This window comes from Cantharellus anzutake (assembly GCF_015039405.1).
Source record: "Cantharellus anzutake strain C23 chromosome Unknown EI90scaffold_104, whole genome shotgun sequence".
Classification (NCBI taxonomy): Eukaryota; Fungi; Basidiomycota; class Agaricomycetes; order Cantharellales; family Hydnaceae; genus Cantharellus; species Cantharellus anzutake.
In genome coordinates, this window is record NW_024067054.1 from 137,828 (window position 1) to 163,824 (window position 25,997).

The 25,997-nt window shown below is 46.6% G+C and overlaps 4 protein-coding genes across 4 annotated transcripts; 2 read left to right on the plus strand and 2 right to left on the minus strand.

The window, feature by feature from the left end:
* Nucleotides 1-12,800: 12,800 nt before the first annotated feature.
* Nucleotides 12,801-13,582, plus strand: EI90DRAFT_3021210 (uncharacterized protein; the record flags this gene model as incomplete). The annotated part of the gene is made up of 2 exons (XM_039057614.1): nucleotides 12,801-13,405; nucleotides 13,495-13,582. 2 exons carry the CDS (start codon nucleotides 12,801-12,803, stop codon nucleotides 13,580-13,582), a joined length of 693 nt encoding a protein of 230 aa, XP_038909622.1.
* Nucleotides 13,583-14,275: 693 nt separating this feature from the next.
* On the plus strand, nucleotides 14,276-14,449 carry EI90DRAFT_3084538 (uncharacterized protein; the record flags this gene model as incomplete). Its single annotated transcript, XM_039062087.1, has 1 exon — nucleotides 14,276-14,449. A coding segment is annotated over one exon (174 nt), but the record flags the coding sequence as incomplete, so codon positions are not given.
* A 3,991-nt stretch (nucleotides 14,450-18,440) lies between these two features.
* Nucleotides 18,441-19,372, minus strand: EI90DRAFT_3133548 (uncharacterized protein; the record flags this gene model as incomplete). The annotated part of the gene is made up of 3 exons (XM_039064577.1): nucleotides 18,441-18,539; nucleotides 18,592-18,801; nucleotides 19,334-19,372. The coding sequence occupies 3 exons, from the start codon at nucleotides 19,370-19,372 to the stop codon at nucleotides 18,441-18,443; spliced, it is 348 nt and encodes a 115-aa protein (XP_038909624.1).
* A 6,250-nt stretch (nucleotides 19,373-25,622) lies between these two features.
* EI90DRAFT_2834516 (uncharacterized protein) lies at nucleotides 25,623-25,960 on the minus strand (the record flags this gene model as incomplete). The annotated part of the gene is made up of 2 exons (XM_039053643.1): nucleotides 25,623-25,784; nucleotides 25,835-25,960. Coding segments are annotated over 2 exons (288 nt in total), but the record flags the coding sequence as incomplete, so codon positions are not given.
* Between the last annotated feature and the right edge of the window lie 37 nt (nucleotides 25,961-25,997).

The following is a 25,997-nucleotide window of genomic DNA, read 5'->3' on the forward strand; positions in this document are numbered from 1 at the left end:
CAGAATTGTGGCTGTGACCCATGGGAACATTCTGGGCAAGCTGCTCACTCAGAAAGTTTTCATGCTATCCTGTGCGCACGTGTACACAACACACAAAGGCAACAACAAGGCAACAATCAAAGAATAAAGGGAGTAAAGTAGGTGGGGAGTCCAGGGCACCCTAAGGCAGGGTGCTGAACCCTGACAAAACAATATTAATGTGGAGATGGCATAGAGAGAAGGACTGAGGGGACCAACAACCTGACACCAATATGGTGAAGGATCAAGTGTCAATATATATATAAGTGTCAAAAACCCTGAAAGAGGGTGTGAGTCCAAATGCAGGTGGGGCTCAACTAGAGGGGTTCTGAGAACTCTGGTAGTGGACCGAAGCTTCTCCAGGAAGCCCAAGTCTGCTGGGTGGTACAAGAGGCTCTAGGAAGGATGCAGCCTCAGTGACTTGGAGGGAGCGCTGTGCCTTTGTTATGTCTCAGTTAGTCCATTTATTTCATGTGTCTGAGGTATCTTGTAGGAGGAGGTCAGGATTCACTCATAGAGGGACTTGGGGTAACTTTTAGTGGAAGATTAGAACTGGGGTACAATGGGTTCTAATCTACAAGTATTTATATATGGAGGAAGGAGAAGGACTTTAGTCAAAGTCTGAGTGATAATGGAAAACACTGAAAGGTGCTGAATGATACTGAAAGGCACTGAAAGGTCCTGAACGATATCCTTAACAGGGAACTGAGGTGTCTGGTCAAGAAGGGTGGAGGATGAATGGGAACGAGAAATGGGTAAGAGGAAGTTAGCTGACTGAATGGAAAGAAGGCAACAGTCATACTATAAATGGAAGGTGACTAATTTGTGATGACATGAGTGGGATCACTGGAGGATGTGGGTAGCTCTGAAGGTGTCATATCCATACAATCCCGACCTCCACTCTGGGCTCCTGGAACTCCGAAACTGATTCCGGAGCCCTACTTCCCTTCCATCACCTTCTCCTTGCCGACTCCCAAGAGGTTATCCCACCTCCAGCTCCAACACCACCTTCAGTCCGACTCCGGAACATTCTGGGTCCAACCTCAACCTCGACACCTCCCAGATGAGCACGCAACACCTATGCCCCTGACTCTGGACCTCTGCTCCAGAATCCTGTTTTGCATCTCTGTCTCCAGAACCTCCGGTCTTAGCTCCGACCTCGGACTTTGACCCCACCTCCACTTATACCCATTGTATTGGTTAGCTCATTCCATTTAATTACATTTGCCAATATTCCAGAGTTTAACTTCCGAGTTTCGGACTTTCTGGACTTATGTTGGACCTTGCAACTATTGCATTGCTCCATTCAATTCCGCTATACTCCCTCATTCCTATTTGGGCTGCTGCTTCCTTTCTATTCAGTCAGCTGGCCATTCCCCACTCCCATCCTCCTTCCTTCCTCCTTGGGCCTTGGCCCTTCACTCCTCCTTTGGGAAACACCATTGAGTCAAACACTTGACCCTCGGTGTTGTTCCTCTTTCCATCTCCCTTTGTCTCCTTTCGCCCTACCCTTGTTCCTTTTGATTCCGGACCCCTCCTTATATACAATGTACATAGTAACTTGTAACCTCAGTCCAAAATCGACCTGAATTCCCCCCAAGAGACTTTCCCTCTGCTAGATCTGAAATTAGGGACCCCTAGGACAACCAGCAATGGCACAGCACTCCGCCTGAGTCGCTGAGGCCAGGGTCCTTCCACACTAAGTCTCCGATTCCACTCCGGAGTTGTCTGAATCCACCTGGTTCTAACAGAAGGCAGAGTTATGTATCCAAAGGATGTTGGGTGACTCCATGTCAGGGCATGTCTTTGGGTCGCTAGCATAAGTAGTGCATTGCCACATGACCTGTATTCCCATCAACTTCTTCTTTTTGCTTCTTGATCTCCGGTTTGATCTGGTCTGCCGCTGTCAGTTATGATGCTGCATGATCTTCTATCTTCTTTGATCCGTTGCTACCAGTTATTAGTTAGTTGCCTGATAACCACCTCTATCATGTACATAAGACCTTGTGCTGGTGTGGGCATGTCCCCCAGCTTTGATATCAACTAGGTTTCTGGGGCCTTCTTGTCAGGGCACGCCCTGACATGCCCCGCCCAATCCCCGCTCCGCTTCCCTGCTCCGCGCCTCCTCTCCCTCTTCCTTCCTCCTGTTCTCCTTTCCGCCTTTCTTTCTTTCTCTCTTTCTCTTACATGGACCACCTTTCCCCCTGCTCAATGTATCACCGGCGCACACGCCCATCTCCCCTCCTGTATCTTACATCCCTATACTGCTGCCACCGCCACTGCACTCGCCTTGCACCCACAGCGAGCCCTCTCAGGATCTTCCGCGGAAGCACCCGGAGAGCCGTGGCTGTGTGCAAGGGTGACATGGCGCACCCCACGTGATCATTCCCGCATGTATATAATAACACCTGGAGTGGGAACTGAAGAAGTAGCCTTCTTCTCACATTTCCACTTCAGACTAAGTGGTCAGGGACGCTCGCCCTGCAACGGGATCGCCGCTACGCATAGCCGCTATCCGTCCCCCAAGTCCCGCACCCCAGGACCTCGCCGCTTTCAGAGCTGTCCCTGACACTTCTTTGTTGCAAGCACACATGACCCTGACACTCCAATAAATGAAATGGGAGGTGGAATGGTTTAGAGGTATGTCATGGGATGTCAGAGATCCATCAGGAGGTCGGAGCAAATCCGGAGTCTCCAAATGTTCTGACTCGGGACCAAGCTTCCAGGATGGGAGTGGCCAAGGTAAAGTGTGCTGCAAACCAGGCCGGAGCTGAGACAGTTGGGAAGGAAGGTGACTTGGGAAGTGGGGAGTTATGGTGTAGGGGATGATGAGGTTGTTAGGAAGGTGTGATGAAGTGGGAGAGTATGGGGCTGGGATTCCGGGATGTGACAATAAGCGACAATATTAACAAGAGGGCTAAGCGAGGAAAAGGCATGTGGTGTTTGGCACTAAATGAGTAGGGTGTAGCTGAGTGGCCAGGAGGGTTGGAGATAGTGGGAAAGGAGGCGACACTGTGGGACTGCAGGCAGGATATGTCATATCCGTGCATACCTGTCAGGGCAATAGCCCCGAACCCCGAGTCACATGTAAACTAGATACATATAGTCACGTGGACAAGCGGGAACCTCCGGGAAACCGCTTACACACCACCGTAAAATACACCATCTTGTATCACTTACGGCCTTGTGTGCTGAGCAACCCTAAGACCTCACACTTTTTTAAGTGCATGAGGTGTGTTTTACAACACAACCCACAACTACACAATCTCAACATCTGATTCGGAAGCGCTTATGGCGCCTAAACACGCCCGCAAGGGCAAGGTCGCATCTGCAGCGACGTTAAAAAGAAACGAGCGGTTTATTAAGAAACCGCAATCTCCCATCATGGGAGATTCAAACCAAAAGCCGTTGTCAGACGACGACGAGGATCAACGCGATACGGAATTAGCAACCACTTCAGGGCTGGTCCCTGAAGGCTTTAGAAACTTACGTGGAGTAAGTGCAGGGCAAAATACCCCCAGAACTCCACAACAAACCGATCTAACCCAAGCTGGGGAAGATCCCTTACCTCCTCACGAGGTGATCGACTTGCGCGAAAAACGTGTAAGTGCCCAACGATCAGCCCAAAAAGCTGATCGGATAGAGCCGCAGGAAACCCCAGGGCCCCACTATCCCCTGGAGTTCCCCATCACGTCCCCAAGTCAAGCCCCAAAGGCAGACAAAGGGAAACAAAGGGAAGAACCCCTGCATCGGCTATCCGAAAAACTACTGGACTTGTTCCAGGTTCCGTCCGAATGGAGGACGGAAAGTGAAGATCAACTTCTTCTCAGGCTGAAAGCCCGAGAAGGCGCGAAAATACGCCCTGAGAGCAGGATCTCTCAGAGCGCGGAAGCTCCAAAAGAACCTCCGCTGTTTACACTCCCACGCACCATGCCAGACAAGGCAAGGTCGCCAACTTCGGAGGAGGTCTCCGAGATAATGAAGAGGAGGCGAACTGAAATGAGGGAGTTCGCTGAGGAAGCCTTACGTAAAAATAAGGAGAAACCAGCGAACAGACCCCTCTATGAAAGGGAAGCACCCTCCGCAACGGCCTCGCCAAAACAAAGCGAGCGTGGTGTTCACTCCAAGAACCCATTCTGGAACCCCCAGAAGCGGAAATGTCAACTGGGGAGAGTCACTGCTCGCCCAACCAAACTTCCTCCTGGAAAACCAGGAATCGCGCATAATAAACGTGATAAACTCGATCCAGAAAAAGATCGAGGAAACGAACCATAATAGCACGGCTCGTCTAGAGATAACTCTAGAAAGAATGGCCAACGCAATCGACGCGTTGACAGAAAAAATCAGCGAACAAACAGATTTGCTGAAGGAAATAAACTCCTCACAAAAAAGTGAGGAAACAAATAAACACCCCTGGACCACGGTCCAGGACATAAATAGAACTCGTGAAAAATTCACGAAAAGAACCACCAGTGAAAGCACACTGGAATATCACCAGCGACTCGACAGAGACGCTAAGGAGATCCTTCTCCCAAGGATAGGAGAAGACGATGCCGAAAGAAGGCATCGCTCAGAGATTAGAAGGAGAATTGGCACGTACCAAAGGTTCGGCCAAACATCCAATTATGACGGACCTCTCGAACAGAGAGGTAACTCATTCACACCCTCTCAAAACAATGAGAGAATACAAATACAACTTCAGGCGAATTCGCCTGAAACCAAAGAAACGCTGCGAGGAAGATTTCCCCCAGCAAAAACCCCCCCAAAGGAGAGATCTCCATTGGATAGCGACCCCGCGAAGGCAGGGGAGCAAGAAGAGTACCTGGAGAAATGGTACGAAAAGGCCATAAGAATGGCCGAAGTGAGAATACTCACTCCCTACCCAGAAGGAGTGAAGCCAGAAGCCCTAAAGAATGGGCCGGCATTCCCTGACAAGAAATGGTCAGGGGAGAACGACATGGAATCGTTCTGGCAGTGGTTCACAGAACTACTGGGATTCCTCGCCTCGCGAGGATGCAAAGGTCCCCAATTCGACAAAGTCCACCTGGACTGCTTGATTCGTGGATTAGGGGGACCTGCGTTTGACCTCGGAATTAGACTCCGAGACGAAACTCTCCTCAGAGGAGACGAGGGCATGTTCCTCGAAGTTCTCAACATATTGATGAGAACCTTCATCAAAGCCTCCACCGCATTGAACGCGACAAAGAAATACCGCAACGTCAAATACGAAGCGGAAAAAGGCCTAAAACAGTTCTACTTAGAACTGTCAAAAGCAGCGTCCCAGATGGTGACGCCGCCAGACCAGGTGTCCTTCAATGCCAGGTTCCTAAACTACATTCCCCTCAAATGGAAGAGGGAAATGATTGCTCATGATAGAATCAGAGCAGACTTCTCCTCAAACGAGGAGATGTTAAAAGCAATATCTCGTGTAGATGAGATAATTGACGGGCTGAAGATGTCTTCAGCCTACAAATCAGGTTACTATACCCGAACAACCACCACGGCAACAACGAGCCACGGAAAAGCCCTCCCATCAGGAAAGAAAGCGGAAGAGCTGAAACCCAGATGGAAAGAGGATACATCCTCGAAAAACTCGAGGAAAACTGACCAAAAGTCAGTTCCAATTTGCGGCAAATGCGGCAAAATAGGGCAAACGAAAGATTGCCCAAGACACAATATAACGAGTGATGAAAAACCAAGGCGTATAGCTGCCATGGAAATCGCGAACTCAACAGATGAAGAGTCAAAAAGCTCATCAGATGAGAAACCGGAGAACAACTCTGGTAACTCCGAAGCATCAAGCTTCGAAGTAGAGGACCCATACGAAGGACCTCAATATTCACCCGACTCAGAGGGTGAGGAAGTCAACGTTGGGACCATAAGAATGGGCCCAATGTCAGTCGTTGACCACGATGACATAAATTATAAAATCAAACTGGCTGTAGCACACCAGTTAGAAAACACGGCAGACGAAAAAGTCGCCGAAGCCTTGGTGGAAGCACCAAGAAAAGACGCCTTGGGGAAATACACCAAAGTACCCAAGGAAAACAAGGACAAAGGGAAGAAGGACCAAAAGTCCATCGAAACCCAGTCCCCTTTATTTGATGCAAAATTCCGCATCTCAAAAGACGTGGGAAAATACCCCGTAAACAGACCGCTCTCAACAAAGAGAACGCTAATGGCTCACATAAAAATAGCAGGCATAAAAGCCTATGCGCTATTCGATAGTGGAGCCGAAACGGACGCTTTATCGCCGGACTTTGTCTGCGCGGTCCACATCCCAATTCTTCAACTGGAGAACCCAGTCGTCCTTCAAATGGGGACGAAAGGAACAAGATCACAGATCCTGTTCGGAACCAACGTGGACGTTGAGATCAATGGCCACATAGAAAAACACTACTTCGATGTAATCAACATTGACAGGTATGATGCCATCTTCGGTGCCCCCTGGTTAAACAAAAACCAGGTAAGCTTAGACTTCCGGTCCCACAAAGTGAGAACGGCGAACAAGGGCAACATAGACACCCTTGGAATAAGCGAAGACCGTGTGACGAGATCACACGGAGGGAAAACTCGAGCAAGAGCCCGAGAACAACCAAAAAAGAAGCCCCCCTGACAGGGAGGCGGGATTGAAACACACCTCAGGGTAATCACAAGAAAATACCCTGAAGGTTGGCCCAATCCTAGTCCGGAAGGACTAGAACTTCCAGATGTACCACACCTGGAAGGTCTCTCCATGAACAACCCCGAGTTCGAAATACTCAGGGAGTGGTGGAGAGAAAAATTTGAAACCGTAATGGCGCCAGCGCCATTAGAAATGCCTCCCCTGAGGGAAGTGAACCATCGAATCCCATTGAAGGATCCGAACAAGAAATTTCGGGAAAACACCCCGAGATGTCCCGCAGCACTGCAGGAAGCACTAGCGACCAAAATAGATCGCTATGTAAAAGCAGGATGGTGGTATCCCGCGAACAGCGAGTGAGCATGCCCGCTACTGTGCATCCGCAAAGCAGATGGATCTTTGCGCACAGTAATAGACGTGAGGAACCGTAACTCAAACACGATCCTCGACGTCACACCAATGCCAGACATGCGACTGATCCAGGAATCAGTCGCCAGAGCAACATACCGATCTAAGATCGATATGTCGGACGCGTACGAACAAATACGCATGGATCCAGATGACGTCCATAGGACGACATTCTCCACGCCCCACGGGACGTACAACTCGAACACGATGCAGCAAGGAGACTGCAACGCTCCCTGCACCTTCCAGCGCGCACTGACCTGGGAACTACGAGGAGAAGTAGGCAGATGCCTACACATCTGGTTTGACGACATATTCACCAGCACAAGCTCAGTGGAAAACCACAATAAAGCACTGTGGTTATTCACTCGCCTAAAAGGGGCGAAATTCTACATAAGCCAGAAAAAATTCCAGCCATTTGCCCCAATCCTAGACGTTCTAGGAAGCCGAGTGGATGAACAGGGCATCCACGCTCAAGCGGATAAAATGGAAAAAATCCGCAACTGGCGAGAGCCAGCAGACCACACAGGAGTCCTAAGATTCCTGGGAATGGTAGAATATCTATCGATATTCATGCCAAACGTCAGCGGTTACACAGGACCACTGCAAACAATCTGCTCAAACAAGCAGACATTCAGGTGGACACCACTCCACCAGAAATGCTTCGACGAAATCAAACGTCTAGCATGTAGGGCTCCGATCCTGAAGCCCGTCCAGTGGAACCCACCGGAAAGCCTCTCAGAAGAAGAGAGGACCAAACTCCACGTCTGGGTCATAACAGACGCATGCCCAGCGGGCATGGGTGCATTAATTGGACAAGGCGAAAGGTGGCAGACTTGCCGCCCGGCCGCATTTATGTCCAAAAAGTTCACCAACACACAACGTAGGTACTTCGCCTACAAGCTCGAGGCACTGGGTGTCCTCGAAGCGCTCATGAGATGGCAAGACGACCTCATGGGAGGCCGTGAATTCACAGTAATCACGGACCACAAAGCTTTGGAATATTTCAAAGCGAAAAACCACAACTCAGGAAGACACCTGAGATGGCAAGCCTTTTTCGCAAGCTTCAATTGCGAAATAAAATACGTGGAAGGCCACAAAAATAAAGTGGCAGATGCACTCTCACGATACTACAACTCGTCAACGGACGAGGATCTGCATTTCGATGATTACGTGTTGGCGGACATCCACCTGGACAAAAATGCAGAAGATATCATTCCCGACAGAATCGAGGAATACGAAGAACTGCTACTAAGCAGTACCCTGAGTAAAAACTCAGAGAAAAAGAGACTCGCAGCGATACACACGAAAAACACCCTAGAGGAAGCTCTAGGGGGGAGCGATAACCTAGAGGAAACTCTAGGGGGGAGCGCCCAAAATCTGGAAGAAATCATAACTCCAGAAAAGAACCTTCGAAAACAATTCGAAGAAAAAGACCTCATTGAGGCAATAAAATCTGGATACTTGAAAAGCCAGATCCACCGGGAAATCCTAGAGAACCCGGGGAATTTCAAAAACTTCTCCGTAAAAGACGGGCTGATAACCCGACTTGGAGAAGGAGGAACGACCCAGATAGTAGTCCCAAAGGAAACTACGAAAGGAAGTCCATTCGGGGAATAATCCTCGAGAGCATCCACGAAACACTTGGACATCTAGGATCCAAGAAAACAGTGGAAACCCTCCGTCGACACTTCTGGTGGAAGTCGATGAGAAAAGATACCCACAAGTTCTGCAGGTCTTGCGGAACTTGCCAAACAACCAAGAAAAGCACCAGGAGAAATCCCGGAATGCTTCACCCACTCCCGACCCCTGAGACACCATGGTCATCAATAGCCATGGACTTCACAGGTCCATTCCCAACAAGCTTGGGATATGATTACCTCTGGGTAATCATCTGTAGGTTGATGTCCAACGTCCACCTAATTCCAATAAAAACAACAACGAATGCACTAGAACTAGCATTCGTATTTCTTCGTGAAGTTGTAAGACTCCATGGTCTACCACACTCGATCATATCAGATCGAGACTCGAAATTCACGTCAAAATTTTGGCGCGAACTACACCAAATACTCGGCGTACAGTTGAAATTCACAACTGCATTCCACCCGCAAGGCGACGGCCAAGCGGAAAGAATGATACAAAAAGTAGTACAAATACTACGCGCGATGGTTAGACCAGACCAACGCGACTGGGCAGCGAAACTGTCGATGGCGGAATTTGCGATCAATGCGAGCTCGAACACATCGACAGGATTTGCCCCGTTCGAATTAATCTACGGCCATATGCCAAAGATGTGCCTAACAGCACCACTCTCGGACTACCCGGGAGTAAATGACTTCGCTCAAAAAGCGAAGGAAAACCTCATGGCAGCACACGATGCGATAATACATAATCGCGCTGCTCAAACAATCCAGGCGAATAAGAAAAGACGCCCGGACCTGCCTTTGAAAAAAGGCGAGCTCGCATACTTATCCACGGATAAGCTGAACCTACCCAAAGGCAGGGCAGGAAAACTAAAGCCCCTATACATAGGGCCTTATGAAATTCTGGAAACATTTCCAGAAACGTCCAACTACGTCCTCAAGTTGCCACCACAACTTGAACAACACGGAATCCACCCAAGATTCCATGTATCCCGGCTCGCACCTCACGAGCCGAACGACCAGGAAATCTTCCCAAATAGGGAAGTAAACATATTCTACGATTTTGGGGAAGACCCTGATCGCGAAGCAGTAGTTCGCAAAATCCTAAACCATGCGTGGGTTCACAACGAACTCTGGTTTAAGGTTAAATGGGAACTAGGGGACACCACATGGGAACCCCTAGGAAATTGCAACGACCTTGTCCACCTGGACGAGTACCTCACCTTACAAAATGTAAGGGAACCAGAAAAACTCCCTATCAAAGAAGACAGGGAACTCTCGGCATTACTACGCCCCCAAAAACGGAGGCAGAAGAAGTAAAGCCGAGGGACGATGGCCCACAGCCAAGAGCGTGGGAAAGTTCTGGGCAAGTAACTCGCCCGGACAGCCACACCATGTACTAGAAATCACATGGGCTAGGCAAGCAACTCGCCTAGACCACGTGAACCACAGGCTCACGTGCAAAAGAATACACAACTGCGGCGAATCCCACGCACACAAGAACGAAGACCCCTCCCACCGCCACGAGTAACATAACGACGAAATGTCGTTCTCTGGGGGAGGCAACCCTCGGTTCGATCCAAACAAACCGCCGGATATCGAAATACGACAACCCAGGGAGCAAGGCTCCCCGGAACAACAACAACACCAGGCGCAGATAAGCGCCATGGATTACACGACACACGCAGCACAAATGAGTGCTGCGAACCATCAACCATCCACGTTGCCAACAGGCACTGCATACCTCCAGCCTCCCCAAAGAGGCTTCCAACCATACACGGTGCAAACTGCACCGATGGCGCAACAAGCGCCATTCCAGGGGCAGCATTTGCTGCTGCAGCCCCAGGCATACTCCCCAGGGAACTTCCCTGGCCAGATCAACCCCTGGATTAGCCAATTCGGCCCAGGTCCAACAACGCCCCAGCCAAATGCAGGCTGGGAATCAGCCATCGCGTCAGCGGTAGCTGCTCAGACAGGTCAGCTCCGTGAAGAGCTGAAAGAAATGAAGTCCCTTGTAGGAGGGAGATGAGGGAGCGACAGCGGCTCCTCGTCCAGACCGTCCAAGCGGACACGGTCTGATAACTCGAGGGCATCAGAAGATGCCTGCGACCATTGCGCCCACTGGAAGCGTGAATACAACAGAGCACGAAGAGATGCTGAGGGCATCTTTGACTCTCTGAAAGACGCAGAGAGAGAAGTCGATCTCCAAAAAAGGGAGATCGAATTACTGAAACGCGAGCTCAGAGAGGCACGTGCACTGGCAGACCTCGCTGCCAAACCCATCATGACGGGGGCCTCCCAGGTCAGGGGGAGGGGATACGGTTCCGGGCCTCATGAGGCACGACCTCAAATGGGGACTAGCGCATCAAGGGGTGGGGCACCGACTATCCCACCACCCCATGGGCAGGCGACCCTGTCCGGGTTGCATAAGGGCCTGCCCTCAGAAGGGCAAACCCATGTGGAGGGGAAGAGGGAGAGCGGTAGGCAACCAACGGCAGACCCTAAAACGGGGATCACTGCCAGAGGCAGTGGGCCGCTGAGTACCTCAGCACCCTATGGGCAAGCTACCCTGCAGGGAAGTGTCCACATGCTATACAAGACCGCTGAACTCAACGAGTTCAGCAAAGTCGAAGCTCCAGTCGACATAACATTTGACCCCAACTTCCCCATGAGGAGAATAGTGGGGTCAGAAGCGGCGCATGACACCGCATACGCTTGGTGGACAAGCGTGAGTGGGAAAGAATTCGTACACTGGTACGAACAGGCCGAAGCCGCCTTCAAAAGCGGCAAGGTACACAGAACCCTTCACGATAAAGCAAAGGAAACCAAGAAATACTTCTTGGGACTCCCGAGTATTGCAAGACTCACGGAGGAGTATAATTCCCTGGAGAATAAGGGAAAAATCTCCTGGGAAAGTCTAGGCAAAGCCGCCTATTTAAAATCCCAGTTCAAACCACTCAGGACTCCTGAGGAACGTGCCGCAAGAACTGTGGAATGGGAAGCGAAAGCTTCCAAATACCGGGAAAGAGACGCAAGCCTCCAAGCTGGACAACCAGCCCAACGACCATCCTTCCCCATGGGAAGAACGGTAAACCTACCGTACTCTACACCTGAGCCAAGCAGCTCAGGAACACAACAACCCGCTCCCACCCAGGGAGCACCCACTTCGTCGAGCCCACAGCCTGACAATGTAGCCCAGGCTATGTCATCGCATCCGACGCAGCAATCGGATGTCCAGATGAACAACCTGGAGGAAAACCCTCCTCCGGGGCAATGAATCCACCCTTGAGAGAAGGGAGAGTGACACGGTAATACGCCACCGAGGCGCCCGTGAAAACACCTCCCCCCAACTCGAGGCCCCGCACACAATACTGTATGCGAGGAACCGCAAGTAACAATTGCGGAAATCTCCACTCCGTCAAAAGACCCACACCCACCACCGCTCGTGTGTAAACACCACTTACACACGAACCCTCACAGAACAAGTGAGGAACACCAAAGACATACAACCTTTGGGTCGAAATCCATTTTCAACAAACTCCACCACTTCTTTCTTCTCTCCCTGCGATACCAATGTATCGCCGTTCACTTCAAAGTAACGGCCCACATTCATTCACTTCTTAAACCCCCTCTCTTCCTTTCGCCAACATGTACAAAATCGCCCACTTTAAAGTGGCGACAACAGAAACACTCATTGATAATTCCAAACTCAATGTAAATCAACTATTAAAACTCTGTTTCTATTCACTATCAACCTTGTATGCGTCGCAAATGCAACGCAAGGGGGGAGAATGTCAGGGCAATAGCCCCGAACCCCGAGTCACATGTAAACTAGATACATATAGTCACGTGGACAAGCAGGAACCTCCGGGTAACCGCTTACACACCACCGTAAAATACACCATCTTGTATCACTTACAGCCTTGTGTGCTGAGCAACCCTAAGACCTCACAGCTACCAAGCACCTGAAGGATTCTTTCCCCAACTCGGATAACAGTGACGGGGTCCCTCAGCTCGTTCAAGGGACCACGAACCTGGTATTGACCAAGAATATCCAACAGATCCTCAACTTTTACTTTTCCAACGTGCTGCAGACCATCCCTGTCCCCCAGATGCAATCCCCAGAGCTGTTCTACCATACTGTCTGTAATCCAGACAGTCCAGTTGCACACCCTGGTATAGGGTACTTTAAAGAACCTGATCTTTTCTGCAGTGGATTCACCGGAGCTCACATCAGGAAGCGCAACCCCCCAGAGTTCCATGTAGCGTTCCAGCTCTCTTTCCCACCAGCTGACCTGAAATGGGAAGAAGCAAGGATGAAGGGGACATACAATAGGGAGAGGAGAGGAGGCCAACCCATGAGATATGGGGATGAGAGAGAGCAAGGGTTGATAGAGTACAAAAATGGTGCTAGGGGTTGGAAGTGGCATTCGTTTCATGCTGCCTGGTGGGAATTCATCCAGAGATTCGACTATACTGGTGGCAATCGTATTAGGGAGAAGGTCTGGAAGAATGTGTACTCCAAACTTGTTTGGGCACCCTATTCTGACCTTTCACGAATGTGGTACACAACATCCAACGCCAAAAGTGCAGAGACCTTCCCTGCAGATATGGCAGGTCAAAGGCATCCCATAATCATTCTCAATCCTTTGATCGATGATAAGGCTATGTGGGATGGATCTTTGATTAGGAGGAGGGAATGGGTGTCACCGACCCTGTAGCACGAAGCCTTGTCTTATCATTATCATTATTTGTTATATTATTTGTTATAATTTTGCCAGTTTCAATTTCATTTTTCATGATCAGAGAGTGGGAGAGCCACTCTGGCCTTGGGGCCCCAGGGAAGCAAGACAGGGGCCAGCTGGATCGTAGTGGGGTCCCAAAACTCGGCTAAATAGTCGAAAATGTTTGTGAAGGTGAGGAGCCCCAGGGAGATTCAGTCCGTGCATCCAACCCACCTATCAAGATTTCATTCACAACAAGGTGCTCAGTATACAACGAGTTTTGGTTGCTTGCAAACATGGGGAGTGGACGATTCCCATGTCCACACTCACCCCACCTTTCTGCCTGAAAATCCTGACATCCATGTGTGCGTTTTGGTGGCAAAATATAAGATCGAAAGAGGAGAATTAGGCTTATTTTTCTGCCGAGTTTCATACCAAACGGTGCAGTATTGACAGAGATATGAGGACACTCAACACCATGTCGAATGACACGTGCCTATCTCAAGATCCGCCAAGCCAAATGGGATGAATGGCATATCAGCACGAAGCTAGAGTCAAGGAGAGTCCAATGGAGACGATGGGAAGGTGTTATATACATTGATTGGGAGGGACAACGTTGTGAGGACAAGTCCGTGCATGGCAAAAAGTCGGATTCTGCGGATTCTACCCAACAATGCACAATACATAACCGCGGATGCTTCCATTGCTCGTTTCCTTACTATCCAACACTCCATACACTCATTCCTTATTCTTTCCTTATTTTTCCCAACATTCCTGACAGTCCCAAGTCAATTTCCCCACGCCCAACCACACTGCCAATTTCACCCCCTCCCCAGACCTCCATAACCACACATTAAACCCAGCGGTTTTTCTACCCGTTGGTGACGATCTACCTTCCCCCTTTGCCCACGGAGCATTTCCCAGAGTGGAAATCCCATACGTGGATGGTTCAGCATGGTGTAGAGCCTCACGTGGTCTTGACAGCACCTGTCAATGGCCATATCTCAGGAACTATGCACCAATTGGGACAAATGAGGGTTCGTTGAAAAGCTGGAGACGAGGAGGTTGCTGGCGAGAGGATAGGTGGGCGGTGTTGTGGAGTTAACTTTTACAATTTCCGTCTGGGACCCGTTGTCACAATTTCCTCATTCATATTTCTTTTATTGTTTCTCTGTTTCTAATTGGACATTAGAAAATACCTTGTACATGTACATAACAAGTTAGCAATGAATAGACCCATGAAGGAGTAAAAAGTAGTTACATCCAAGTGGCAAAGATGCCATCCACGACCCCATGCCCCCCCTGAGCTTGTTGCTAACATCTAACACCCCTCTACTCATAATCCTCAGCCTTGACATCCAAGAGAGACGTACGTGAGTGTTTAGTTGAGGCTCTAGTAGACATGGTAGCACCCCAAGACCAAAACCCGGACCTCCCAACCACATACACAATCACTACCACCCTCCCCCTTTTCTCTGTCTCAAGTCTAGGTGATAGAGCCGTTACAGTGCCAAGTCAAAACTTGCATGCCCAACATTCATATTAGGAGAAAGGTCAACACATATCTTGCGCATGGTGAAGGAGAGAACGAAGGAAGGTCAGTTGGGAGGTTCAAACGAGACCACCACCAAGCTGTTCCCTGGTTCTTTAGTTAGGATGGGGAAGTGTACTAGTGTTATTTATTGTAAATATAGTACCAATCCGAGTGTTTTGGCTAATTCTATTTTTATGGGTTAGTTTTAAAGTTCCTGGGAATTGACTTACAGATAAACCGAGCCCTGCGGAGCTGTTTCTTTATTGGAATTTATTAATTTGTCTAGGTGTAATTCTGTGTAGCGTTGTTTAATTTGGATTTAAATTTAAATTTAATCTTCTACTTGGTGAAGTTTCAAAGATTCTATTCAGTTAATGAATTTGGATTGTGTCTGGAGTGTCCCTTGGGTTTATTTTATTTTTGTCTTATTTTATTGCTTGTTTTAACAGTAGCAAGATAACTGTTTTGTGTTTACGCTTTGAAATCTGGAGTGTCAACCAGCTCTCCTGTTGAAATATCTACTTAATATTTCTCTCCTTAATTGCTGCCTTTTACTACAGTGGCAATCTTAACTGTATATCACTTTTTCGCACTGGAGTGACAACCAGAAATGCTTGAGAAAAATAATACTCTATTTTCTTACTTCTCTAGGGGGGGGCGAAAAGTTGCAGAAAGGGTCTCCCTTTTATACTCCTTGGGTCGCCTTCCTTTTTCACGCTCTACCTTCTATTTACAGGATTTATTTACAGTGTATTTTTCTCAAACTGAATAAAAAATGAAATTTTCATGCTATAGTTCTACTGCGCTTGTGCTGCGCTGAACTGCGGTTCCACTGCGGTCAGACTGCACCTAGAATTCTTATCGTCCTCCCTCGCCTAAGCTATTTTAATGGTTAATTGGAACTTGGCTGCGCTGCATTTGCCGCAGTTACCTATTTCAAATTCCCTATATATACCATTAAATTTGCTATGACTCGATGATTCTGAATTCAAACTTTGCATTATTATGCGTACGGCTGTGCTGAGACCTTCAGCTGATTTATTCCATTTTTATTCAGTGACATTTAGTTAAAATGAGACTGAAATGGTAAATGAGTGAATTATTCAGGTTTAGAACTGAAAGAAAAAGTTGCTAGTAGTCAAGAATTACTCAAACGAATGTGTTATAGCTCTCCACTTCATTAGAATATCGTTCCCTAAAATTCCCGCCATGGTCCGTCGTAGTTTAGTGGTTTTCGTGAATTTCGTTCATATTCCCTGATTCCCCTTTGTATTATCACATCCTAATCCTCCATATGTATTGTTCGTTGTTATAGTAGGTCGTCCTTGAAGATTTCATATTTTTATGTATTTTATTTAGGACTCTGGACCTCTTGAAGCTGTTTTCCCGCGCGTTTTCAGGTTTCTAACTTCATGTCCCTATATCTCATTCATTTCTGGATGTTTTCTCACGTTCTTGGTATCATAAATTTTCATTTATTCCCACCTTTCCAATGGTACTAAGGTTGTGTCCTATTTCCTGGTATTTGTTGAGTTAGCAAAAGTTCGTGCACACATTCGGTAATCATGTGCATCATTCCCATAGTCGTTCATATGCGGGCGCCGTTTCCGTTTAATTGTTCGGGATTTATTATATGTGTGGGTGTTTATTTCTTTCATATGGGCTTCTGTGATTTATTTCAGATTTTTCCCTCATGATCTAAGGTTGTTTTGCACTTTCTGTGCTTTGTTTTGACCGGGCTCTTCCTTATTTGGACGGAAATTGGTCTTCGCGATCTGCCAAAGTGCGGATCTCGGTTCCGACGGCCGGTTCCCTGTGCATCGCCACCCTCACATGTCATTACACATGATGCAGATTTCTATATTCCCGTCATGGGTATAACTTCACAACGGCTGGACTGTTTGGGCTGAAAATTTGCATAACTATAGTTCCCCATTTTTAATAATTTCCGTGTAAATTTCGTTGTATGTTTTAATTATGGATCCTACGCAAACATCGTCTTTTCCCTAAGCTTGGACTTTTGATGTCACTAATCCCGTTATTGGATATCTCATTAACACATGATCCTTTTATTATGAAAATTTGGGAGGAGTAAGATTGGATCCCTTCCTTTCTAATGGGCTATCAAGCTTGTCTCGGTCGTTACTGGTTAATCTTCGCGCTTCCCTTTTAGGCATTGTCCTCGTTTTTGCAGGAGTTTTAGTCATATCTCCGTTGTTTATGAGTAGTTTCCCCTGTAATTACTCTCATTGGGTCCGTTTGGTGGACATCTATATTTCCTATTATAAACACGACTTTGAATTTTGCATTAGTTCCTGAGGAATCCTTGTTCCGTGGTACTTCCATCCTTGGCTACGTGTGCGGTGTAACGGGTCTATCACCACTAGACTCGAGACAGAAGAGAGGGGGAGGGTTGGAGTGGTCGCATGCACAGGCTTGTTAACTGGGTGTGGATTCCACTACTCCTCACTGTCTAGCTAACTATACAGCTGGTCACGGTATCACGGAAGAGTCCGGTAATGACAAATAAGGAAAGAACAATGAGAAGGGGAAACATCAGGTGGAAATGGAGTCAGAAAAATCAGGAAAAATAAGAAATATGTAGGAGGGAACATTGGCTAAGGGTGGTAGAATCGCGGGATTTGGCTTGTTTATGGTACACCAGCAAATCCCCGTTACAGCGGACGTGGGAAAGTAGTTTCCGTGGAGGTTCTCTGATTGTTTTTATAGTCAAATCTTGGTCAATTGTCCTAATTCTTGGTTTAATATTTGCTATAAATTCCCCCGAGAATTCCGTCTCGTTGATGGTAAGCTTGAAGTATTTTTGCTATTTTTCTTTCTTTCGATTTATCATGTGTAGTCATAATAATTCGTACAAATTCATAAAATTCGTTAAAATTCAAGTCCTTCTATTTTCTCATATCTACTTGTCATATGAGGTTGTGTGATTTATCTGGCATATTTCCATAATGGGTTTCCATAGTGTGGCCGTTATTTCTCCTACAACAGACACATGATCTACATGATTGTCCGTCATTCCTTTCTTGATCACTCTTTTCCAGCCGCATCATAGAAGGCTTAAAAGCCTTAATTTTTCGCCCTTGTCTCTCCCTCAGTTCGCTTGTTCAGAACTGAGGTGAGCTTTCTTGTCTTCGCTGACTTGGTCGATGACTAAAAACCTTGTAAATATCCTAGCACTTACAACGTGCTAGGTAGATAAGCAATTCATTTTAGTTGGCTTGTTCAGAACTGAGCACTTGCAACGTGCTAGATTCTCACAATTCATCCCCTCAAATACCATTGAAACCTGTTCACTCTCTAGACACTGGTGATGTCAACCCACCCTCCTAATCTGGGGAGTATCGTCCCAAATGGAACGTCCTTAGGCTCTGTTCGGTAGAAAGAAAGAAACTGCTTGTTTCGGGGCATCCCATATGTACCTATACCGTTATTTTTTAAAATGCCATCATATACAATAAACATTGCATCTAGTATCAACAAAAACTTATCGCTCTATCGGCACCATTCTCATTGCTCCACGGAAATCCTGACTGCTCTGAAAGTCTTTTGATGGCCCAGTATATCTGTTTTAACTATGGCGGAGATATAGTCAGTGGTCTGATCAGTCACTCATCTCATACTCACCTTGCCATACTTATTCTTACAAGCACTCGGCTTGAACACAGTCCCGCATTCCTCAGTTAAGTGTGCAGAAACTGAGTTCCAAACCTTGTCTTTGAACCCGATATTCAAGGTGCCACCTGCACGCTTAACTTCAAGAAGGGAGTGGACGAGCTCCACTTCCTCATGCGATTTCCAAACAGCACGCTTGGAAGGTGGGTTTGTGGATTCCCCCTTGGCCCAGGGTGTACATCGTCATTTGTTATCGAGGGATGGGTGTTGCCAAGATCAGCATCCATACTTGCAACAATAATTCACGCTTAATTTACATGTGTGAGGTTTATAAGAAAAAAGCTGTAGCAAGAAATGACAACGAAACCGGCATGCCGAACACTCGTCAGTTTCTTCTCGTTTCTTGACAAAAGTGGCAGAAGAAACAAGAAAGAATCAGTCACCTTTTGAATGAAGACACAAAAAGAAACAGGTTTCTTTCTACCGAACAGAGCCTTAGTATATGGATGGTTCGACATGGTGTTGAACCTCATGTGCTCTCGACAGCACCTGTCAATGAATATCTCATGAACTACTGGACCAATTGGGATGAATGAGGTATCATTGGAAAGCTGGAAACGAGGAGAATTATGATGGTAGGCGAGGAGAGCGCCATAGAGGAGTTACCTTGCAAGGTCACTTTCGAGTCCGGAATTCCTTGGCATTTTTCCCACCTCCAGCAACGTCACCTTGCTACTTGGTCTCTTGCACTCACCTTCTCATTTGATTGCTTTGGTCGTCCCTGCAAAGCCATACTTTTATGGAAGAATCGGTTTCTCTTTGGCGTTCTCTACATTTAGCCTGGGCATTACGAGATCTATCCAAGATAAATACACACTCTCATGATAAGAGAGGAACAACACTCTATGCAACAGTGTCTAGCTGCAAGTCTGCACCTAACAATTATTAGGGCTTATATGCAGGGACAGTCCTATACTTGCCCTCACCGACATACAGCATTCCTGTTGCTTCCCTTCTTGGTGTTCTTGGGGTGATCAAATAAGAAATTGTTGTGAGAGTGACGAACTCTGGGATCATTGTTCATTTGGGGATGTGCACTTGAGATCTTTGTGCCTGCCTGAGTGTTTTGGCTAATTCTCCTTGTTGTACATTAGTCTTTGAAACTCAGGATGTTAGAATTACTAGGAAACAGAACCCCTGCAGAGCTTTTCTCTTGCTGGAACTTTTCTGTGAATTTACTGTGATTCCTTTGTTGGATCTGTCACTCAGGCTTTCTGAGAAATAATTCTTTTATTTAAGTCGATCCCTGTAAGGCCTGAGAAGGCTGCACATGCTTTCCCATTTTATTCCATTTATATCTTGCTGAGATCGCATGCAAAAGCATGCTTGTTTACTATTTACCAAGCCACATGCATTTGCTGACTCCATGTCATGACCTGACACATCCGTCACATCCATCAACACGCCCTGGTGCCACTGGCCCGTCCCGCCCGCTAACATCATCATCCATCCATCCGTCCATCCGTCCACCTGTCACCGTCATGCACACTTCCTCCCCCGTGCGCATACCTCCCAACCAAGGTTGCCTGCTCAAGTGGTTCTTTGTTGTCCGCCTGCCAACCGGACAGCTTGCTAGATGGCTGGATGGCCTTTTCTCTTTTGTTCACTTGCAGACTATTGTTCCTCCTTTGCCACTCGTTGTTCTTGCTTGCCTTTTGTTGACCAAGTTTGCAGATATTAACTATTTGTCTCTTTCTTCATTCATTAATATTGTGCTTGATCCGCCACTCCTTCCAGGCCAGCCCATTTAGTTACTTGTGCTTATAATGTGTGTAGGTTACACCGGATGTACCTCAGTTCATATATTGACTTGGATTTCCCCCCCTAGTCTCTTCTCTACATTGTAAGGCTTCTGTCTGAAATTGGGACAACAACGTAAGAACGAAGCGCAGCACGCTCCACCTGAGTCGCTGAAGCTGAAGTCCCACCCCTCCGACCTTACGAGCCTGGACGACTTTGCGGATCATCCGGATACACGTCCGACATGTTCCTGACACTCCGGCATACACTTGTACATATGTATATAAAGTAGCATGGAGGGTAGACTGGCTCTTTAGCCTTTACTCCCCAGTTGATAATATAATATAGCTTCATATGTTATTTCTCCTACAACGCTACTCAATATTTCCATTATTTGATTTAGTTGGATACAAAAATTCCCATCACAAGGGGGCACAGCAGCGATTCTAGTTACTTGCTAAATTTTTGATCCACTATGATAATTTCCCCCATTCATTCATATTTACCTCTCTGTGCCTAATTGGACACTTGTTATTTGGGGCTGCCTATTGAGCCATTTGCATGCCCTGAGAGTAATTTTGCAGAGGAGAGAGCGAAGATTTGGCAGTGCAGTGGCAGTGAGGTCAGACTTAGTGTACAGAGTAGCAACAGTGTCAGCACCTTTGCTTGTAGTGAGTGGGAGTGCAGTGGTAGTACAGCCAGAGCCAGCATCCAAAGTGCCGACAGTGTCAGCACTTCTGCATGAGAGGGTGCATATTGAGTGGCAGTGCAGTGGCATTGGAGTCAGAGCCAGCATCCAAAGTGCTGACAGTGTCAGCACTTTTGCTTGAGATCTTCATAGTAGGTGGCAGTGCAACCCTACCCAACCCTAGCAATCCTAGTGTCCAGAGTGCCGACAGTGTTGGCACTTCTGCTTGAGAGGCTGCATGTTCAGTGGCAGTGCAGTGGCAGTGAGATCAGACCTAGCGTCCAGAGTGCCGACAGTGTCAGCACTTGTGCTTGAGAGGCTTCATATTGAGTGGCAGTGCAGTGCAACCCTTCCCAACCCTAGCAATCCTAGCATCCAAAGTGCTGACAGTGTTGGCACTTCTGCTTGAGAGGCTGCATATTGAGTGGCAGTGCAGTGGCAGTGAGGTCAGACCTAGCATCCAAAGTGCTGACAGTGTCAGCACTTCTTGTTGAGAGCCTCTATAGTAGGTGGCAGTGCAGTGGCAGTACAGCTAGAGCCAGCATCCAAAGTGCCAACAGTGTCAGCACTTCTGCATGGGAGGCTGCATAGTGAGTGGCAGTGCAGCAGCAGTGCAGCCAGAGCCAGCATCCAAAGTGCCAACAGTGTCAGCACTTCTCCTTGAGAGCCTCCATAGTAGGTGGCAGTCAGACCCAGCATCCATCCAGCCTCCAGCCTCCCAGCCTCCTGGCATCCCAGCATCCCAGCATCCCAGCACGCCAGCCTCCAGAGTCCAGCATCCAGTCCCCACTCCAACTCCCAACATCCCAAAGGTTGAGCATCCAAAAAATGGAATCGAGCATCCAAGTCCAAAAAATCACCCTATAACCCAACCCAACCCACAAGCTCTCCCACATGTTTGTCCACTGCTCATCCATATTAAGCAGTATTTTGATGTCCATTTTGGTGTGCTTCAAAGAATCCGGGAGCCAGGAGGGCCTATCGAGGCTGTCAACAAGCTCGTTATATCATGCGACCTGGTCGGAAATAACACGGTGTAGGAGAAATAACGGCCACACTATGGAAACCCATTATGGAAATATGGCAGATAAATCACAAAACCTCATATGACAAGTAGATATGAGAAAATAGAAGGACCTGAATTTTAACGAATTTTTACGAATTATTATGACTATACACGATAAATCGAAAGAAAGAAAAATAGCAAAAATACTTCAAGCTTACCATCAACGAGACGGAATTCTCGGGGGAATTTATAGCAAATATTAAACCAAGAATTAGGACAATCGACCAAGATTTGACTATAAAAACAATCAGAGAACCTCCACGGAAACTACTTTCCCACGTCTGCACACATAGCCAAGGATTCCTCAGGAACTAATGCAAAATTCAAAGTCGTGTTTATAATAGGAAATATAGATGTCCACCAAACGGACCCAATGAAAGTAATTACAGGGGAAACTACGCATAAACGACGGAGATATGACTAAAACTCCTGCAAAAACGAGGACAATGCCTAAAAGGGAAGCGCGAAGATTAACCAGTAACGACCGAGACAAGCTTGATAGCCCATTAGAAAGGAAGGGATCTAATCTTAATCCTCCCAAATTTTCATAATAAAAGGATCATGCGTTAATGAGATATCCAATAACGGGAATAGCGACATCAAAAGTCCAAGCTCAGGGAAAAGACGATGTTTGCGTAGGATCCATAATTATAACATACAACGAAATTTATACAGAAATTATTAAAAATGGGGAACTATAGTTATGCAAATTTTCAGCCCAAACAGTCCAGCCGTTGTGAAGTTATACCCATGACGGGAATATAGAATCCGCATCATGTGTAATGACACGTGAGGGTGGCGATGTGCAGGGAACCGGCCGTCGGAACCAAGATCCGCACTTCGGCAGATCGCGAAGACCAATTTCCGTCCAAATAAGGAAGAGCCCGGTCAAAACAAAGCATGGAAAGTGCAAAACAACCTTAGATCATGAGGGAAAAATCTGAAATAAATCACAGAAGCCCATATGAAAGAAATAAACACCCACGCATATCATAAATCCCGAACAATTAAACGGAAACGGTGCCCGCATATGAACGACTATGGGAATGACGCACGTGATTACCAAATGTGCGCGCGAACTTTTGCTAACTCAACAAATACCAGGAAATAGGACACAACCTTAGTACCATTGGAAGGTGGGAATAAATGAAAATTTATGATACCGAGAACATGAGAAAACATCCAGAAATGAATGAGATATAGGGACATGAAGTTAGAAACCTGAAAACGTGCGGGAAAACAGCTTCAAGAGGTCCAGAGTCCTAAATAAAATACATAAAAATATGAAATCTTCAAGGACGACCTACTATAACAACGAACAATACATATGGAGGATTAGGATGTGATAATACAAAGGGGAATCAGGGAATATGAATTAAATTCACGAAAACCACTAAACTACGACGGACCATGGCAGGAATTTTAGGGAACGATATTCTAATGAGGTGGAGAGCTATAACACATTCGTTTGAGTAATTCTTGACTACTAGCAACTTTTTCTTTCAGTTTTAAACTTGAATAATTCACTCATTTACCATTTCAGTCTCATTTTAACTAAATGTCACTAAATAAAAATGGAATAAATCAGCTGAAGGTCTCAGCACAGCCGTATGCATAGTAATGCGAAGTTTGAATTCAGAATCATCAAGTCATAGCAAATTTAATGGTATATATAGGGAATTTGAAATAGGTAACTGCAGCAAATGCAGCGCAGCCAAGTTCTAATTAACCATTAAAATAGCTTAGGCGAGGGAGGACGATAAGAATTCTAGGTGCAGTCTGACCGCAGTGGAACCGCAGTTCAGTGCAGCACAAGCGCAGTAGAACTATAGCATGAAAATTTCATTTTTTATTCAGTTTGAGAAAAATACACTGTAAATAAATCCTGTAAATAGAAGGTAGAGCGTGAAAAAGGAAGGCGACCCAAGGAGTATAAAAGGGAGACCCTTTCTGTGACTTTTCGCCCCCCTCAGAGAAGTAAGAAAATAGAGTATTATTTTTCTCAAGCATTTCTGGTTGTCACTCCAGTGCGAAAAAGTGATATACAGTTAAGATTGCCACTGTAGTAAAAGGCAGCAATAAAGGAGAGAAATATTAAGTAGATATTTCAACAGGAGAGCTGGTCAACACTCCAGATTTCAAAGTGTAAACACAAAACAGTTATCTTGCTACTGTTAAAACAAGCAATAAAATAAGACAAAAATAAAATAAACCCAAGGGACACTCCAGAAACAATCCAAATTCACTAACTGAATAGAATCTTTGAAACTTCACCAAGTAGAAGATTAAGTTCAAGTTTAAATCCAAATTAAACAACGCTACACAGAATTACACCTAGACAAATTAATAAATTTCAATAAAGAAACAGCTCCGCAGGGCTTGGTTTATCTGTAAGTCAATTCCCAGGAACTTTAAAACTAACCCATAAGAATAGAATTAGCCAAAACACTCGGATTGGTACTATATTTACAATAAATAACACTAGTACACTTCCCCATCCTAACTAAAGAACCAGGGAACAGCTTGGTGGTGGTCTCGTTTGAACCTCCCAACTGACCTTCCTTTGTTCTCTCCTTCAACAGGCACGGTCTTTTGCGCTATTGAACACTGAGACCATCTTTGAGTAGCCTATAAGTACCGGATAAGCCTTCAAGCACATCACCATTCACCTCAAACGGGGTTGTGCTTACCAACTTTTGTAACGAGTTGTCCTCCACGCTGTTGCGAGCTTCAAATAGGGTTCATCTCGTCCTGGTACTTGGCTAAGCGGATAAGGATGGCATGTTTGCGGAATCAGGCCAGGATGTACTTCTCCATATAGTCCCTTTCTGTGCTAGACAGATTTTGCAGAGGTTTCAAATCGGACAGGCCAATTTGAGCTGTCAGATCTCGTAGGCATTGTTGAGATTCATTGTGCAACAACCGTACATGCTGAGTGGCTTGGAAATGTTCGTCAAGATCGATAGGGCTGTGGGACAGTGTTCGTGCCAAGCTGATTCGGTCCAACTCCTTCTTTACAGCATCCAATGCTTCCAAATGTGCTTGCACTGACCGTTCGGCTTTGAGAAGTCTCGCGAACTTTTTCATTCCGGCTTGGTCATTGTCTAGACCATAACCAGCATAAGTCAACGGCGAACACGGGATTGGAAACAGACATACAAGTTCGAATGGAGAGCTGCAAAGTCTTTTGCTCTTCCCACTGGGATCGAAGGAAAGGAGTTGTGAATCCCCTGTCACTCTCCGAATCTTTAAGAAGATCCATCAGAAGCACCTCCTCATGGAGAATGGTGGCCAGTTTGGACCTTGCCAATGAAGCAAGATGGTCTTGGCCACGGATCGCAATCTTCTTGATTTTGTGGTCAATAGTTGTGATTCGTTTAGCTGGCTATAGTTTGGGGAGAACCTTGGATAAGATAGGGTTGTCGAACAAACAGTGTTTGGCCTGGTGAGACTCACACTCATTATGTGTTCAGGTGCTATTGTATCAACAATTAAGGACCATAGCCGCTCATTTCCTTCCCCATTTGACTTTCCTTCCCCATTTCGTTTCCAGGGGTGAAATGCGATTTGACAACAGAATTGATGTGCATAGGCATGGAAGACTGAAACGGCGATGCTCAATCTAGAAGCGATTTCGGGAATGAGATTGTACTTTGTTTGTATATCAAGAGGTTGTACCTGAATGCTACGCAAAGTCATACCTTGGCAATTGATCGATCAAGAACACATCCAACATCATACATTAATCCAATGGTGGTGTTTGAGGGTAGTTGGCGGTTGAGTGCAAGGAGCATGGCAATTGAAAAGTGCTGCTGTTCATCTGGAGTGCGTACATCGCAGAGGAAAAGGGGGATATCATGATGG